General features: G+C 44.8%; 1 protein-coding gene across 1 annotated transcript; it reads right to left on the bottom strand.

Annotated features, from left to right (window-relative positions):
- Nucleotides 1-10,123: 10,123 nt before the first annotated feature.
- LOC123190303 (putative lipid-transfer protein DIR1) lies at nucleotides 10,124-10,852 on the bottom strand. The gene has a single exon (XM_044602920.1). It carries the CDS (start codon nucleotides 10,756-10,758, stop codon nucleotides 10,441-10,443), a length of 318 nt encoding a protein of 105 aa, XP_044458855.1. The 5' UTR covers nucleotides 10,759-10,852; the 3' UTR covers nucleotides 10,124-10,440.
- Nucleotides 10,853-20,070: the final 9,218 nt, after the last annotated feature.

Raw genomic sequence — 20,070 nt, 5'->3', positions numbered from 1 at the left:
TAGGCGAGTACCGGTCTGTGGCTAAGTCTCCGAGTGAGAGAACTTAGGCGAGTATTGGACTGCAGCTAAGCCCCCGAGTGGGAGGATTGCCCTCCATTCGGTAGGATTTTTCAAACTTAGGTGAGTACCGGACTGCGGCTAAGTCTCCGAGTGAGAGAACTTAGGCGAGTACTGGACTGCGGCTAAGCCCCCCAAGTGGGAGGATTGCTCTCCACTCGGTAGGATTTTTTTCGAACTTAGGCGAAACGGATTTGCGACTAAGCCCACCCACTGGGGGATTTCAGAGGTAAATAAGAACAACAACAATCATACGAGAGGACCGTAAAGCTCTTGTCTTTGATAAACAAATTACAAAGGTGTTTCTTATTACATTTTATTCGAACGAGTGCTTAAGTATAAAAGGGGCAGAGCAGCTCCGCGTTCCAAGCCCGTGGCTCGTCTTTCTGATGCTCAACACTGTAAAGATGGTATGCTCCGTTGTGTAGAACTTTGGTGATGATGAAGGGGCCTTCCCAAGCTGGGGCGAGCTTGTGTGGTTTTTGTTGATCCACTCAAAGAACCAGGTCTCTCTCTTGAAAGGTTCAGCTCCTCACGTTCTTGGCGTGGAATTGACGCAAGTCTTGCTGATAAATGGTCGACCGGATCAAGGCCATCTCTCTTTCCTCCTCTAAGAGATCGACTGAATCCTATCGGGCCTGCTCTGCTTCTTCTTCAGAAAAGAGCTCGACTCAGGGTGCATTGTGGAGCAGGTCACTCGGCAGAACAACTTCGGCTCCATAGACCAAGAAGAAAGGAGTTCGTCCAGTCGACCGATTGGGAGTTGTCCTCAAACCCCACAAAACTGACGGAAGCTCATCGACCCAAATGCCTGCTGCGTGTTTGAGGTCACGCATCAGTCGGGGTTTCAATCCTTTGAGAATCAAGCCATTAGCTCTTTCTGCTTGTCCGTTCGACTACGGGTGAGCGACGGAAGCGTAGTCGACTCGCGTGCCTTGAGAAGCGCAGAAGGATCTAAACTCGTCAGAATCAAAGTTCGACCCATTGTCCATAATGATGCTGTGTGGAACTCCATATCTGAATGTCAATTCTCTGATAAAACTGACATCAGTGCTGGTCTCGAGACTCTTGATAGGTTTAGCTTCGATCCATTTGGTAAACTTGTCGACTGCCACGAGCACATGAGTGAAGCCACTCTTACCAGTTCTCAATGGTCCAACCATATCCAAACCCCAAACAGCAAAGGGCCAGACGAGAGGAATGGTCTTCAGGGTTGACGCTGGCTTGTGAGACATGTCCGAGTAAAACTGGCAGCCTTCACATCTGTCGACTATATCTTTTGCCATTTCATTTGCTCGCGGCCAATAGAACCCGTCTCGGTATGCTTTAGCCACGATGGCCCAAGAGGACGCATGGTGGCCACAGGTCCCCGAGTGGATGTAATTAAGCATCATTCAAGCTTCTTCTGGCGTTATGCATCTCCGACCGACTCTAGTCACGCTTTCCTTGAACAATTGTCCTCTTATCACAGTAAAGGCCTTGGATCGACGGACGATCTACCGAGCCTCTTCTTCGTCTTCTGGGAGTTCTTTACTGAGGATGTACGCAATGTACGGCACTGTCTAGTTGGGTGTGATGACCAGAATCTCCATGATTAGGTCGACCACTGCTGGGACCTCGACTTCAGTCGGATCTGTGACGCTCTTAGGCTGTGGGGGCTCTTCAGTAAAAGGATCTTCCTGAACTGTCGGCGTGTGAATATGTTCCAAACACACATTGCTGGGAATGGCTTCTCTCTTGGATCCTATCTTTGCCAAGTCATCGGCTGCTTGATTTTTCAGCCGGGGGATGTGGTGAAGCTCTAATCATTCAAACTTCTTTTCCAACTTCCTCACCGCGTTGCAGTAACCGGTCATGGCTGGGCTTCTGACGTCCCATTCCTTCATCACTTGATTGACCACCAAATCTGAGTCGCCATAGACCATGAGGCGACAGACGCCGAGTGAGATGGCCATGCGCAACCCATACAGGAGTGCTTCATATTCTGCTTCATTGTTGGAGGAATCAAAGTGAATCTGGAGGACATATCTGAGCTTGTCTCCTTGGGGGATACCAGTACTACCCCAGCACCAGAACCATTCAACATTTTGGATCAGTCAAAGAACATGGTCCAGTGCTCCGAGTGAACTTGAGTCGGCAGTTGCTGTTCGATCCACTCGGCGAGGAAATCTGCTATTGCTTGGGACTTGATAGCTTTCTTTGCCTCAAACTTGATATCTAAGGGAAGGAGTTCAATCGTCCATTTTGCCACTCGACCAGTTGCATCTCTGTTGTGCAGAATCTCTAACAATGGAGCGTCGCTGGCGACTGTAACAGAGTGATCAGAGAAATAGTGTGCAACCTTCTTCGTGGTCATGTAAATCCCATAGGCGAGCTTCTGGTAGTGCGGTTATCTCTTCTTTGACGGAGTCAGGACTTCAGAAATATAATAAACTGGGCGCTGAACTTTATAAGCTTTTCCTTCTTCTTCCCGCTCGATCGTAAGTACTGTACTGACGACTTGTCCAGTGGCTGCTATATAAAGCAGTAAAGGCTCTTTGCTGATTGGAGCAGCAAGCACCGGCTGGGTGGAAAGCAGGGCTTTTAGCTCTGCAAATGCTGCATTAGCTTCTGGGGTCCACTCGAACTTATCTGATTTCTTCATCAGTTGGTAAAGAGGCATCGCCTTTTCACCGAGGCGAGAAATGAATCGACTTAGGGCGGCCAAGCAACCAGTAAGATTCTGGACATCATGCACACGCATAGGGCATTTCATTCGGACTATAGCACCCACTTTCTCTGGGTTAGCATCGATCCCTCGTTCGGAAACTAGGAAACCGAGTAATTTCCCGCCCGGAACTCCAAATGCACACTTTGATGGATTGAGCTTGATATCATACCTTTTGAGGCTGGCAAAGGTTTCAGCAAGGTTAGTCAGTAGGTCGGAACCTTTACGTGACTTGACCACAATGTCATCCATGTATGCTTCCACATTCCGACTGGTCTGAGTGAGCAGGCACTTCTGAATCATCCGCATGAATGTGGCTCCAGCGTTCTTCAAACCGAATGGCATTGTGACATTATAGAAGCACCCAAACGGGGTGATGAAAGCTGTCTGTATCTCGTCGGGTCCGTACAGACGGATCTGGTGGTACCCGGAGTAGGCGTCCAAAAAGGACAAACGCTCGCACCCCGCAGTCGAGTCGACTATCTGGTCGATGCGAGGGAGAGGAAAGTGATCTTTCGGGCAGGTTCGATTGATATGCTTGAAGTCAATGCACATGCGAAGTGAGTCGTCCTTCTTTGGGACCATGACAACATTGGCTAACCACTCGGAGTGGTAAATCTCTTGGATAAACTCAGCTGCCAAAAGCCGAGCCACCTCTTCACCGATTGCCTTTCTCTCCTGTACGGCGGACCGTCGAAGATGTTCTTTGACTGGTTTCACTTTTGGGTCGACTCGCAAACGATGCTCAGCCAGTCCCCTGGGAACACCCGACATGTCAGAAGGCTTCCATGCAAAGATGTCCCAGTTCTCACGGAGGAACTGGATGATCGCTTCTTCCTATTTGGAGTCGAGTGTGGTTGAAATGTGAGTCGGAGCAGCATTGGGGTCTGTCGGGTGAATGTGAATCGACTTCGTTTCACCAGACGACTGGAATGCTAAATCTGTGGCTGGCTTCTTGGCTCGCAACAAATCACTCGGATCTGCATTTTTCTAGTATTCTTGCAATTCTACCACGGCCATGTGAGCATCGGCGATCTTTGAACCCTTCTGGAAGCACTCTTCTGCCTTCTTCTGATTACCAGAGATAGTGATCACCCCTTTGGGACCAGGCATCTTCAATTTGAGGTACATGTAACATGGTCAAGCCATAAAACGTGCATAAGCTGGCCTGCCCAGAATGGCATGATAGGCACTCTGGAAATCCACAACTTTAAATGTCAACTTTTCTTTGCGGTAATTCTTGGAATCACCGAAAACTAGAGAAATCTGACCGAGGGATGCAGCCTTCTTGCCTGGAATGACCCCATGGAAACTCATATTGCTTTCATTGAGTCTGGACATCGGAATGCCCATTCCCTTCAACGTCTCTGCATACAGTATGTTCAGGCCACTGCCACCGTCCATCAGGACTTTTGTCAGTCAAGTGCCTTCGACCACCGGGTCGACCACCAGTGCTTGCCTCCCAGGGGTGGCTATGTGCGCTGGATGATCAGACTGGTCGAATGTAATGGAAGTCTGTGATCACTTCAAATAACTGGGTGTCACCGGAGCGACCATGTTCACTTCTCTGTTGATGACTTTCAATCGACTTTTGCTCTCAACGTCAGCAAAAATCATCAGAGTGGAATTCACGTGGGGATAACCATCATCATCCCCTTCCTCATCCTCAGCCTTGTCTGCTTCCTTCTCCTTTTCCTTGGGCTGTTTCTCTCGGAATTGCTGGATTAGGAGCCGACACTGCCGAGTGGTGTGCTTCGGGTAAATGAAATTACCCTCTTCATCTTTGTTGGTGTGGATGTGGCACGGCAGACCCAACACGTCATTTCCATCTTGATCTTTTACTTTCTTGGGGTTCCACGGCCCTTTGGGCTTCCCCTTGAACTTTCCTTGAACCACAGCCAAGGCTTCACCAGGAGCAGCTGGCTCGGCCTTGCGCTTCTGTTTTCGACTGGAGTTTCCTCCTCCGGCTTCGTGGGCGACTGCTTTGTGCTTGCCACTCCGGAGTCGTTCTTCTTCTTCACCATTGGCATCCTTGGTGGCAATCTCCATCATCCGAGTCAGAGTCATATTTCCTGTCCGGCCGAATTTCAGATTCAACTCCCAATACCTGACACCTTCCTTAAAGGCACAAATTGCCTGATGATCAGACACATCCTCCACCGTGTGGTGTAGGGTGATCCATCTTTGGATATAATCCCTCAAAGTTTCATTCAGTTTCTGAACACAACACTGTAATTCCGTCAAACCTGCCGGCCGTTTGCAAGTGCCCTCAAATGTTCTGACAAACACTCGGGTGAGATCTTCCCAAGTATAAATACTGCCAGGTGCCAACTGATTCAGCCATGCTCTAGCTGAGACCTCCAACATCAGAGGAAGGTGTTTCATGGCCACTTCATCATTGCCGCCTCCAATCTAGGCAGCCACTCAGTAGTCTTCAAGCCAAGTGTCAGGCTTGGACTCACTAGTGAACTTAGTGACTCCAGTCGCCAACCTGAAGTTGGGGGGAATCACTGCAGCTTTGATAGCTCTGCTGAAGCACTCTGGACCTAAGACATGCACCCTGTTGCTGGTTTGCAGATCCCTGTCATGGCCCTCTCGGTGAGCTCTGTTTCTGTCGACCAAGCCCTGGACGAGAATAGATCTCGCATCAAAGCCTGACTCCTTGGGGTCGACTGGAATACCTCGGCCAACACTGTGAGGGCGTCTGTCTTCATGTTGCCGAGGCACGTACGACCCACTCCTTGGGGGAGGCGTGGGCACTCGACGACGATCATCGCGATCGACTCGGTGATCATACTGCTCACGGTTTCTGTATTGATCTCGTCGATACCCACGTCCCTCACGCCTCGGGGGCGATCTTGGGCTATGGGCCGACTGAACTGTGTCTGCAACCACAGATCTGCTATGGATCCTATTCCGCGACTGAGATACGACCGTATTCTGTTCTCCCGCCGCCCGGAGCAAGGCTCGGATCTGCACCAGACCTCGGCCAGCTTTTGACTGGGAAGGTTGGATCGACTCCGCTATCCGGGAAGCAGCTGGTAGATTCTGGATCGGGGTTCGGTATACCTAAGTCGGAGGTGGAAAAAGTTGGCATCGACTGGATTCGGGAGCACGCTCCCGAGTGCGATCGTCGAGTGCACGCTGGAGGTTCTCCAGTCGAGTGCGCTGAGCCAAGTTGGCCAAGCGCGCCTGCTCCAAGGCCTGGGCTTCAAGGGTTTTTCCAACTATAGGAGTATGTAGTGCATCCATGTTCCTGCGGCGAAGTTCCTCCCTTTGCTGCGAAGAGAGGGGTTCGGGGCGGTACTCTTCATGAACGCGCAACGGATCACCGTTCCCGTCGCCTTCGTCTTCACAGGCGAAGCCAGGAGGGCTGCGTGGTCCATTGACCATCAGAACTTCAGCCGTTGGGTCGCTGCTGTCGCACTCGGATGCGGTCTCTACGGAGCCAGTCGAGAGATCGAACATGCCGTAGAGAGTTTCGACGGGCTTGATCGCCGCGACTTGAGGGTTGGCCGACTGGCGGGCCACCGCATGCCTCACCCACCGCTGAAGCCTCGACCGACCGGAACGTTTGCTCCGGTGGGCCGCAGGGATGGGGAAAGCTGCCGACCGATACTGGGTCGACGACTGCCGCGGGAGGACGCCGCAGACGCACGTGCGAAAGTGCGTCGCCCCGCGGGCGGGGAGTGCGTCGACATCGAGTGGAGCCTCCTGAAGCCAAGCGGAGTCGTCAGCAACAAACATGAGCGCGCCGAGACGGATCTCGCGGCCCTTAGTCAAACCTCCACCTGGAACCATGATGAAGGGGATCGGAAAAATAGCAACTTCTCCAACAAGTCGCTAAGACACCTGCCCCACGGTGGACGCCAACTGTCGTGGTTCTAGGACTGACAGTAGAATAGGGGGGTAGGAATGTAGAGGCAAGATCCTAGCTATGGAGGAGTTGTACACGCGTGTTTTACGAGTTCAGGCCCTTCACAGAGGAAGTAACAACCTTACGTCTCGGAGCCCGGAGGCGGTCGACTGGATATATGCGTGTGAATTACAGAAGGTGCGAACCCCTGTCCTAGAGGAGGGGTTGGGTTATATAGAGTGCGCCAGGACCCCAGCTCCCGTCCGTTACACAGGGTTCAATGTTCATAAAGGAGGAGCGTTACTGGTAACGTCCGAAGTAAAGTGCTATAAATGTCCATAAAGCTATGACTTAAACCCCGACCATTGCGGAGTGAAGGGCTTCACATCTTCTGGTGGTCGAGTGGTTGTTAGCATGGTCGAGTGTCTTCAAGGTGGTCGAGTGAACACATCTTCATGGTCGAGTGGATGATGGTTTTTCTTCGACTGCTTCTGGTTCTTTGTAGAGATGTCCTTGGGGAGGGTATGTTGGACAGATCCATGACCCTACCCTAGGTACATAGCTTCATCACCCACTGCTCACCATCAGTGATCTCCAGAGTGACCTAGCTGACGGCTCGCTTCATCCCCTTTGACTCCTAATGTTTTTTTTGCAGCATAAACAATTGATCCTCCCGTCATATCGTTTCTTGCTCCTTCGAATTTATTGTCTGAATCATGCGTCCATCAGTTGTTCTGTTTCCATGAATTACCATGAACTACTCAACTGCGTTCAACATGAAGGATCTTGCTGCCATAAATCCATGAAGGGTACAAAAAAGAAGCGCACAACCTTGGGTATTGGGATTAATTGAGATGCTCTCATCTAATTTAAGTTTGTAATTCATATCTTGTGGCAGGTTACTTCACCCATCGTGACTAGCTTAATAGATTGCTCAGTTGCTGATGTTCTTGCTCATGTTTGTTGTTTGCTACATCTTCGAATTAATTCAATGTTTAATGATAATGACAGAGTCTACCAAGATGCCAGAAAAGGCTGGTTGTTCATCAATTTAAAGAGGCGCGGTACTCTTAGTTATGAGCTATCTGGGATGAATTAAAAAAGTGTAATTCATTTGTGCATTCATCATCAATCAGGAAGACTATGACAATTTGATGATCTCGCTACGGGAAAATGATCCTTCGTGGTCTTCCCTGATGCTGAAGGTGAGCTTCTTCCTTCCTTCTTGTTTACCATGGCCGTGCCTTGTGGTTTATGTATACCCAATGCAAACTAACGTTTTTGCTCCCCACTCTTTGTACCTCAAACTCTAGTTGTACAGGGTGTTGAAGACTTCAGATAAGCTGCTGAGCTGCACAAATTGAAAGCTGAGCGGCTCCTCGAGAAGGTGGAGAAACTGGAGCACGTCTTAGAGAGGGGAGATCGTGCGATGGGATCAATTATAGAGGTTCTCCAGAGCATGTAGCTCACCGAGGATCACCAGACCTCCAAATCCCGCCTATACCAAGTAGTGAGTTGTGGTGGCGTAGATGTTGGGTTTGATTATGCAAATCAGGAGTCATGCCTTTCCTGCTAGCGTTCTAGCACAGGTCCATTTACTAGATCCTGGTAGAATGTTTCCTGAATTGAATAAACTGAAATGCTATATGCTTCCAGGATCTATTTGTCTAGAAGTCTGAAAAGTGTTAATGCTAAAGCCGTGCATGTTTTCTAAAGACACTTCTGCTTCGGTACACCCCCCTAAACATATCAACGGCTGTGATCACCCCATAACCCTATAACGAAAGGCATGATGGTATTTTTTTAAAGCACTTACTATAAAGAATTTTTTTAAGGGCATCAATGATTTAGAAGAATTTTGGAAGATTGTACTAAAATATTTAGGAAGAATTTTAATGGCCTCAATGATTTAGAAGTATTTCGTAGGAATTTTTGTTGATATGTAAGATTGAGAATTACATATGATTATTTTATGGTCTAATTTGCATGAAATTTCAAGAAAAGTACACTAATATCATGGTAATTCTTCCCTATTCTTATGACAACTATGCAATGCAACTGGCCCTTTAGGAATGTGTATTGTTTCTACAATGCAACCAACAACTTACATCACAATTCTACCGGCTCCCTATTTCTGCATTTTTAGAATCGTAGGAAAGGAGGCCCTCAATATGAAATCAGCAGTCTCAGTATTCTTTCACACAATTTATGAAATCGAGTGTTAGTCTTGCACCAAAAAAGAAAGAAAGGGTTGCAGTCTTCACCAGTTGAAGATTGTAATCTTGAGAGAAAATCAATGGTAGAATCCTAAATACACTAGAATGAGCTTAATTCTGACGTGAATGTGGTGACAACAGTGTTCAAAACGAAATACTTTACTACTAGTAATTTTGCATAAAACAGGATACCACATTCTTGTGCTTCAAACACGATAATGGCAATCTGCATGACACAACAGACAGAGATAGTCTGACTGCTCTAAGATGCAAGATCTGCAGCCCGCAGATCCATGCCTAGTTAAAAAAATGCACGATGGCGCCAAATTCATGAAAGAGTCCATCTCCCCATGGCCATCTTGGCAAGGTTACTTCGTGCAGAAAGCCCAGCTCGTGCAGTTGCAAATTCTGATGGTTCCCAGTCCTAGGATGCATGTGGATTTCAATGACACTGAAAAAGCAGTTCAAACCAAGTACAATACTTGTGTATGCTGAATATGTGGCTTGCTGAAATGAACCTAGCAACGACTAAGCTCTACTCCTTGGTTGACACACAAAGGATTCTTTATGGATTGTTGCTCTACTCTACTTAAATAGAAACATTGTGTGGTGCAACAACCATGTGATGGATGCTTTCATGCAATTCAACACTGCCATATAAAGCACACGTACATTTTTGTATTGCTGTGAGTGTCCCTCCTTCAGCGAAGTAGCTCCCCTATTATAAATTTTGCCTGTATCAATCAACATTCATAGTGTGGTTCCTCTTGGTGACCACATTTGAGAAAGCCCTTGCATTTGGTAGGGGCAATTGTAGAGTGACCTGAGAGCGCGCACACACACACACACCTCACCGAGGATTATCTGACCTCCAAATTGGAACTACCTAGCAAGTAGTGAGTTGTGCTGGCGTAGACATTATGTTTGATTATGCAAATCAGGAGTCCTGCCTTTTCTGATTGTATTCTAGCACATGTCCATTTACTAGTTCCTGGTAGGATGCTTTCTGGGATCACCTCCAAATTTTGAACAATATGTTGTGCTATATGTTTTCTTATACATTTACATTTTAGAGATTCTCTAGAAGCCAGAGAGGTGCTGCGGCAGTCCGTTGGACACCATAGTCGGTGGATGTTTTCACAATCTAAACATTGATTACAGTTTCTTTTAGTGCACATAAATGCAAAAATCACAAACTCAATGTAGAAAACTAGCTGCACAAATGCACAGTCGTCTTGGTAGTTGATAATAGAATTATTTAGGTGTGGCCAATAGGAAAAGAAGTTGTGATCGACATTTAGGTGTTCAATAGAAAATATGCAACCTTTTAACACGAACAACACCAATATAAGATATTAATTTCATGGGACAACATGCAAGGCACGTTTGCCATCCTCACACTTCTAGTATAACATGCATATACTATTTTATCAAGAGCTTAATGGGATAATCACACTTTCAAATTACACAACAACAATAAGACCGAGTAGCACAATGCTTTTTCAAGTGCTCCTCCACTTATTTAGCCATATATAAGTGTCGATGCAGATGTAGAACAACCGACTCCTAGATGCTCATCAGCTCATGAGTAGTACATCCAATGATCATGAGCAGTTGTTGGGCATGGTGAGACCACACTTGCCGGGCAGAGCCATGGCGCGCTTTGCGTCGATGTGGTACATTCTCAGCCATATGCCAGCGATACCTTTGTAGCGGCAAATGCATGATAGATTGGCCTTCCCAAGCGCAGCACAACACTCAGCCGACGGATTCTCTGTCGGGTTATCCACTGCCGCCGCAGGCTGGCAAAGCTTGAATTCATCATTTGACATGCCACACACGCCATGAACACCCTCTAGTGCGGCGAGGGACACCACCATGACAAGCAACAATGTTGCAGCCAATGCATGTGACTTTGCCATGGCTATTTGTACTATTATTTTGTATCCAGTGGATTGCTAGTGAAGATTTTGGTCTTAGCTAGGCCTTACTTTGGGAATGTGTGAAATGAATGTTTGGTGTATGGCTCTATTTATAGGGGTAGTCGCTTTGTTCATGCAGTGTGTATTATGCATCAAGCAAGAACTTAGGCGCGCCAAGTGCTGCCCACATGTAGAAGCACTACCTTCTTATAATGAAAAAAAAATCCTGCACTTGAACCCACTGTGAGTGATAACGACTTCCATAGTAGGCCACAAAGAAATGTAACGACGCAAAACAACTGATTTCTTTTGAAAGATTAGTGCAAAAATCTCTATAATTCAACATCACTAGTACGCTGCAAAACTACCATAGAAAGCGATTGTTCGACTTGCCGAACCACAAGCTTTTCCACGCCTTTCAAAAAAGTAAGCTTTTTGCAAAAGAAATATGGCTCATGATAACACTTGAGAATTGAACTGTTTAACTAACCAATCAATTAAGACAACCACTGAAATCTCTACGGTATATGTTCGAATTGTAGGAATGACTTCATTATCGCTAAGCAAATGTTTTGCCCTTGTACCATGTGTTCACAGATATTTTTTTGTCGAAAAGAGGGTGATTGTGCTCATATATAGTTAATGAAACGAGATGGTGTTGGAAATTCACCCTAGGATCGATCACATCAAACTGCACAAACACACACGTACAAAGAACTGATAGCCAAAGGGCTCTTTTCGTGCCCTCTTTTCTTTCTCTTTATTACCATTTCTCCTCTTGTCTTGGTACAAAACTCACGCGACACCTGTGCATATATACACACAGGGACGTCTTAGCTAGCCGAACACAAATCCTATTCGAACACCAACTCCAAATACCATACGCCAAAGCTAGCTCTAACCAGACTGGCAAAGACCCATACTTTCCTAATTACCGGCCACGCTGGTCGCACTTAATACTTATGCTAACAGGACTCAAACATGACTACCTACTGGTAATCTCAAACTTACCTAATTAATACTAACTTATGTTTGGATTATCTAACAATCACCCCCTAATTCAAACATCCGACTTTTTACTCGACGAGACACGCAGACGATTACCTTTTCATTTTGTCCCATCGATTGCCTCGATGACGCGATTTACCGGACCACAATTTCTCTCTTCTTGCAATGATGGCCACCACATCATCACCATTATACTTTTGTGCCGACTTGAAAACTGAAACCAACGATTATTCGGACTACCAGCCACGCTACCACATCTTAGCGTGCTACATGCAGACTAAACGCATAGTCTCATGCAGGAACTCAACTTAACTGGTCTACGTCCATCTTCACGTTGATATTCATCTTCTCGTCGGTTGCTTGTACATGGAGAGACACAACTCTTCACCCACCACATCTTCACATCTTCTCAGTGTCGCCGATGCCACAACTTATCGAACGACACATCCTGTCCAGCGGCAACACAACTTGCCATATACGTGCAACTCATCTCCACCATATATGAACTCGCCGGAACACCGCGACCACGAACGGAAACGCAAGGCACGCATTCCTTTTTCCACCCGTTGTCGCTTGCAATTCTCCCCGCCAGTGACGTATCCCAACTGCAGCAGAAGACTCACACACCTGAGCTCTTGGACGCAACTTACACAAAACCCCGTGCACAACTTGATGATGGCTCGCAACTTCGCCATCTCCACCTTGCACCCTCCAACGATGATCTCGATGATTTCCTCGGTGTCGCAACTTCGGCACCTTCATAACCATCAACAATCACCAACGCATTGTCGATGACAGCCTGTCGCACTCCTCTTCATTGTTCCGCCAAACGACAATCACATGTCGCCTCACTTGCGACAGCATCGTCACCGCCTTCTCGTCGTCTGTCCGCGGAACGACTACCGCCCGATCCTCCACGTCGTTGCTCAACCAAGCGACCGTATCGCCCGCTCTTCTCGTCGTCACACCAGCGACTGAACTGCCCGCCCCGAGGCGCTAGTAGGTCGCCACCCCGGGGCAAGCAAAGCTCCACCGTTACCTTGCTCTAGATACCAATTGTTGGAATTTCATCCTCAGGATCGATCACATCAAATTACACGAACACACGCGCATAAAAAACTAATAGCCAAAGGGCTCTTCACGTGCCCTCTTTTCTTTCTCTTTATTACCTTTTCTTCTCTTGTCTCGGTACAAAACTCACGCGACACCTGTGCATATATACACACAGGGACGTCTTAGCTAGCCGAACACAAATCCTATTCGAACACCAACTCCAAATACCATACGCCAAAGCTAGCTCTAACCGGACTGGCAAAGACCCATACTTTCCTAATTACCGGCCACGCTGGTCGCACTTAATACTTATGCTAACAGGACTCAAACATGACTACCTACTGGTAATCTCAAACTTACCTAATTAATACTAACTTATGTTTGGATTACCTAACAGATGGCCTATAATAAAGAAACACCAATCTTGGCCTATGGTCATATATTATATGTTCTGGATTTTTAATTTGGAAAATCCTTAGAAGTCATGTATATGCACCTATTACTGAGATAATAGTACATCGCATTTCCTCCCCTTCGAAAAGTAAACAAAAACCACATGCTCCTGGTCAATTAATTAGATAAGGACATCCGCTAGCTAGCTTGAAGCATTACACCCTGCAACTAGATGCATGCATGCACCAATTGTAGCTTGAGGTATTTTCTTCAGACCATAGAGAAATCGGCTTGATCTTGGACTGGTGCTAGCTTTTGCCGATTTAATCCAGTAGTGCTGTTAACAGGTAGACACAACACATAACGGATTGTGGTGGGAGTGGAAGGCGAGCTCATCCAGGTCTTGCGGAGCATGATAACATTCCATGGCATAGATATTTGGCTGGGACGTCGACCGGCACTCCAAATTAAATGAAAAGAGTCTATTGTTCATGCCTATAAGATATGTTTGTTGCCGACCATCACTTCCGATAAGCTACTGAGACGTGCGTATATGGAAGCTGAGCAGCTCTTCAGGAAGATGGACAACTGGAGCACATCTTAGAGATGGGAGATCGTGCGGTGGGAGCAAAATTACAGAGGTTGTCCAGAGCATGCAACTCACCAAGGATCATCAGACCTCCAAATTGAAACCGCCTAGCAAGTAGTGATCTGTGGTGGCGTAGATGTTGTGTTCGACGATGCAAATCAGGAGTCCTGCCTTTCCTGCCAGCGTTCTAGCACCGGTCCATTTACTAGTTTCAATTTCCTGGTAGGATGCTTCCTGAATTGAACGAACTGAAATGCTATTTTAGAAGCATGAGAAGTGTTGTGTCCGTCTAGGATAACACTAAAGATGTGCTTGTTTTCTAAAGATGGACATTAACTGTAATTTAATTCTATAATGCTCCTAATTCATCATAGATACAAAATCAACTATAAACCAAAATATATGTAACGGCCTCAATGATTTAGAAGAATTTTGTAGGAATTTCGGAAGATTTTATTTTGCAGGAATTTTTCGGCTAGAGCTTGTTGGTATGTAAGATTGAATTGTATATGAATTTTTTATGGTCTAGTTCGCATGTAATTTCAAATAAAAAATTACACTAACCTCGTGGCAATTCTTCCCTATTTTTATGACAACTATGAAATGCACCTAGTCTTTTGGAATGTATATTTTTTCTACAATGCAACCAAACAATACATCACAATTCTACCAGCTTCCTATTTCGGCATTTTTAGAATTGTTGGAAATAAGGAGGCCCTAAATATGAATTTAGAAATGTCAAATTTCTTTCACATTATTAAACCCATTAAGCGTCGCGTGAAGGGCGGCCAACTAGCGATGCCATATGGGGCAAGCTGGTTGGCCTTGGTGAAAAAGCTTTTGGGATATTATTTTTAGATGCAGGTGAGATTTTTTTAACAATGTATGAAATCAAGTGCTAATCTGGCACCCTAAAAAAAGAAAAAGAGTTGCAGTCTTGTCCAGGTTGACGTTGTAAAAGGCCAGGAGAAAATCAATGGTAGAATGTCGAATACACTAGAAGAATCAGTTTAATTCCCACGTGAATGCGGCGACAGTAATGTTCGAAACATAACAGTTTATAGTAATTTTCCATGAAATGGGATACCACATTCTTGTGCTTCAAACACGATAATGGCAATCCGCACAACACAGCACACTGAAACAGACTGACTCTCTCTAAGACACATGAGCTTTAATTAGTGCAACACTTCAGCATTCTTTGCTTTGAGACATCGATTGAACTCTAGATACATGTCTAGTTAGCAAAATGCATTAGGATGGAAAATTCCTAAAGGAGTCCATCTCCATATGGTCATCCAAGGAAGGTTACTTCTCCTAGAAATCCAAGGGAAGTCCGTGCAGTCGCAAATCCCGATGCTTCTCAGTCGTAGGATGTATGTGGATTTCAACGACACTGAAAAAGAAATTCTAACTAAGTGCAAAACTTGTGTACATTGAATATGTGGCATGCTGAAATGAACCTAGCAACAACTAAGCTCTATCCCATGGTCGACAAATGATGGTTTCTCAGTGTCAATTTTCTTTCACATAATGTGTGAAATCAAGTGCTAATCTTGCACCCTAAAAAAGAAAAAGAGTTGCAGTCTTGTCCAGGTTGACGTTGTAAAAGGCGAGGAGAAAATCAATGGTAGAATGTCGAATACACTGGAAGAATCAGTTTAATTCCCACGTGAATGCGGCGATAGTAGTGTTCGAAACACACCAGTTTATAGTAAATTTCCATGAAATGGGATACCACATTCTTGAGCTTCAAACACGATAATGGCAATCTGCACAACACAGCACACTGAAACAGACTGACTCGCTCTAAGACACAGGAGCTTTAATTAGTGCAACACTTCAGCATTCTTTGCTTTGAGACATAGATTCAACTCTAGATACATGTCTAGTTAGCAAAATGCACTAGGATGGAAAATTCCTAAAGGAGTCCATCTGCACATGGTCATCCAAGGAAGGTTACTTCTCGTAGAAATTCAAGAGAAGTCCGTGCAGTCACAAATCCCGATGCTTCTCAGTCGCAGGATGTATGTGGATTTTAACGACACTGAAAAAGAAATTCTAACTAAGTGCAAAACTTGTCTACATTGAATATGTGGCATGCTGAAATGAACCTAGCAACAACTAAGCTCTACCCCATGGCCGACAAATGATGGTTTCTCAGAGTCATTGCTCCATCTCTCTTCCCACACTTAAATAGGAACATTGCATGACCCAACAACTATGTGATGGATGCTTTCACGCAATTCAATACTGCCATGTGAGCACATGGCATGGGCATTTTCGTATAGATGAGCAGCTATTGTTGTGAGTGTCCTCAGTGAAGAACCTCACCAATTAGGATTATCGGACCTTCAAACTGAAACCACCTAGCAAGTAGTGAGTTGTGCTAGCGTGTATGTTTGATTATGCAAATCAGGAGTCCTTCCTTTCCTGCTAATATTCAAGCACATATCCGTTTACTAGTTCCTGGTATAGGATGCTTCCTGGGATCACCTAGAAATTCTGAATGAACTATGATGCTATATGTTTGCTAATAAGTACATAGTTAAATTTTGAAGATTTCTCTAGAAGCCAGAGAGTTTTTGTTGAAGTCCATTGGATACTATAAGACGTTCATGTTTTCTAAAGATAAACATTGGCTGCATTTTCTTTTGTCATACATAGATGCAAAATCACAAACTCTATATAGAAAGCTAGCTGCACAAACGGACAATCTTCTTGATAGTTGATTATAGATTTATTTAAGAGTGACCAATAGGGAAAAATTGTGATCGACACTTACTTGTTCACTAGAAAACATGCAACTTTTTGACACGAACGACATCACTATAAGATATTAAATTCATGGGAATAACATACAAGGCACGTTTGCCATCCTTGCACTTCTAGTATAACATGCATATACTATTTTATCAAGAGCTTAATGAGATAATCCCACTTTGAAATCACAAAATAACAATAAGACCGAGTAGCACAATGCTTTTCCAAGTGCTCCACCACTTATTTAGTCATATATAAGTGTCGATGCAGTGATAAACTCTTGGATCACTAGGCTAGATTAGATCCGATACACCTACCTTCTGCTGGTGCAGACGAACTCGATCCAGCGCCGGCCATGGTGAAGTAGGTGATGGCAGAGAGATGGCGGCAGTGATGGAGCTTCCGGTGAGCGCCGTGCTAACCCTAGATCGGAAGGAAGTGTCGGTGGGGATTGTGTCAGCGATTAACCTCGTGAGTCATGCCCCGGCCCCCACCTCTGTTTATATAGCGCGGGTCACAGGGGCCCACCAACCATGGTTTGGTTGGGCGCCCCCGATCAGGGCGCGAGTCAGGGGCCCGTTCGACCCGTTGGGTTCGAACGGGAGAGAGATCAACCTAACATTCTCCCCCTTGATGTCAACTTTACTTTTAACTTTATACTTTCTAGTTTATTCGTTTCATCACATATTGGTACATAGAGCTTGTTTCATCATCACAACTTAATTGCCGTTAGAATCATACACCTACAACATACATTATGTTCAGAAGCAAATTCTGTTCCTTTTGGGCCTATCCAGAAATCATAAGGCTTTCCCTTAAACCCATGCCGTCTAAGTGTTCCTTGAACACATTTGGTGGTAAACCTTTCGTTAGCGGATCTGCAAGCATATCCTTTGTCTTTATATGCTCGAGACTTATAGTTTGATCCTGGATTTTATCTTTCACAACATAATACCTTATCTCTATTGTTTTGGCAGCATTACTCGACTTGTTGTTGTGAGCATAGAATACTGCGGGTTGGTTGTCGCAGTACATATTTAGTGGTTTTTGAATACAATCTACCACTTTCAAGTCGGGTACAAATTTCTTTAGCCATATCGCCTGCCCCATGGCTTCGAAGCATGCTATGAATTCTGCATACATCGTGAATGATGCAACTATTGACTGTTTGGAGCTTTTCCACGAAATAGCTCCCCCAGCGAGAGTGAAGACGTATCCTGACATGGATTTTCTATCATCACCGTCCCCCGCAAAATCTGCATCTGAATACCCTTTTATCTCTAGGGAATCACTTCTCCTGTATATTAGCATGTAGTCCTTCGTGCCTTGTGCATAACACAATGCTTTCTTTACCATCTTCCAGTGCTCCATGCCTGGATTCTCTTGATATCCACCGAGTACCCTGGTGATAAAAGCTAAGTCAGGGCGAGTGCATACTTGTGCATACTGTAAGCTTCCTACGACCCTAGCTACAGCTACGGGTACCCGCCAGGCTATCCCTGGCAATAGACCAACTTAGGCCAAAAGCCTAAACTTGGGAGAGTACGTATTTCTCACCGACATTACATTTATGTTGACACACTCATTGCTAGATGTCGGTGCTCATACTCTTTCACTGTAATATCCATGCTAGTTTATTTTCTTTTTCCTGCTTTCTTCTTGTGTGTTTGTTAAACGTTAAGAAAAACAAAAAAAAATAGTTGTAGTTTACTTTTCTGCTGTAGTAGTAGTAATAAAAAAAAGAAAACCCAAAAATATTTCCCGTTCTTCTTTTGCTTGTTGGGAGCTTTCTCGTGTAAATAGTTTTTATTTTTTCTCTTTTCTTTGGGGGTCAGCAGGAGAAGACCATGATTAAATTGTTGAAGTGGCTCTTATATGCATTATTGTTGATTTAACCCAGAGCCCATATTGCCTTGTCTTCTCCTGTTTATGGAATGCTCGCAGATTCCAGCTTAGTCCAATGCACGTACACTCTTATTATTATTCACACCATTCGATCGTGCAAGTGAAAGGCAATTATGATGATATATGATGGACTGACTGAGATGAGAAAAACTGTTATGAACTCGACCTCTTTTGTTTTTGTAAATATGATGAGCCCCTCGTTCTTGATTCAGCTTATTATGAATAAACATGTTTGCAATGACAATTAGAGATCGTAGTTGCTTGTGCCATGCTTGATTAGCTATGAGTTATAATGGTTTACCTTGTGTGCCAACATGCTATTGAGATGATTATGATGTCATATGATGGGGTGGTATCCTCCTTCGAATGATTTAAGTGACTTGACTTGGCACATGTCCACGCATGTAGTTGAAACAAATCAACATAGCCTTCATGATATTTATGTTCATGGTGGATTATATCCTACTCATGCTTGCATCCAATGTTTATTAATTTTAATGCATGTACATGGCTGTTGTCGCTTTCTAGTTGGTCGCTTCACAGTCTTTTGCTAGCCTTCACTTGTACTAAGCGGGAATACTGCTTGTGCATCCAATCCCTTAAACCCCAAAGTTATTCCAGATGAGTCCATCATACCTTCCTATATGCGGTATCTACCTGCCGTTCCAAGTAAATTTATATGTGCCAAACTCTAAATTTTCAAATAAACATTCTGTTTTGTATGCTCGAATAGCTCATGTATCAACCAAACCTGTCCTTATCTTCCGTGTTAGGCGGGTTATTCTCAAGAGGAGTGGACTCCGCTCCTCACTCATGAGAAAATAGCTGGTCACCGGGATGCCCAGTCCCATGCTTTATGCAAACCAAATAAAAATTAATTGCAAACAAAACTCCCCCTGGACCTGATGTATGTTGGAGACACTCGTTGTTTCGAGCAAGTCATGGATTGATGCTTGTTGGTGAAGGGGGAGTATAAACTTTACCATTCTGTTTGGATACCGTCTATAATGTGTTTAGCATGGAAGATATCGCCATCTCTTAGTTGTTACGTTGACAATGAAAGTATACCGCTCAAAATGCAATTTATCTCTATTTCAAAACCGAGCTCTGACACCTCTACAAATCCCTGCTTCCCTCTACGAAGGGCCTATTCATTTACTTTTATGTTGAGTCATCACCCTCTTATTAAAAAGCACTAGCTGAAGAGCACATCTGTCATTTGCATTCATCACTATTAATTTATATTGGGTGTGACTATGATTGGATCTCTTTTACCATGAATTGCAATGTCTAGTCAGCCCTTGATCTTTAAAGGTGCTCTGCATTTATGTTTTGCGGTCTTAGAAGGGGCTAGCAAGATACCATCTTGTTATATCATATTATGATTGTTTTGAGAAAGTGTTGTCATCCGAGATTTATTATTATGACTTGCTAGTTGATTATGCTATTGATATGAGTAATTATGAGACCTGAGAATTATTGCAAATGTGGTTAGTTATGATTTATGCCGAAAACTTGAATGCTGGCTTGACATAGTTACAACAACAAGAGCAAACAGAGTTTGTAAAAGTTTTTCTTTCTTTCTTTCAGTTTGTCAACTG

This window comes from Triticum aestivum, chromosome 2A, assembly GCF_018294505.1.
Source record: "Triticum aestivum cultivar Chinese Spring chromosome 2A, IWGSC CS RefSeq v2.1, whole genome shotgun sequence".
Lineage (NCBI taxonomy): Eukaryota > Viridiplantae > Streptophyta > Magnoliopsida > Poales > Poaceae > Triticum > Triticum aestivum.
Note: the sequence above shows the minus strand (reverse complement) of the source record. Positions and strands in the feature narration are given on the sequence as shown.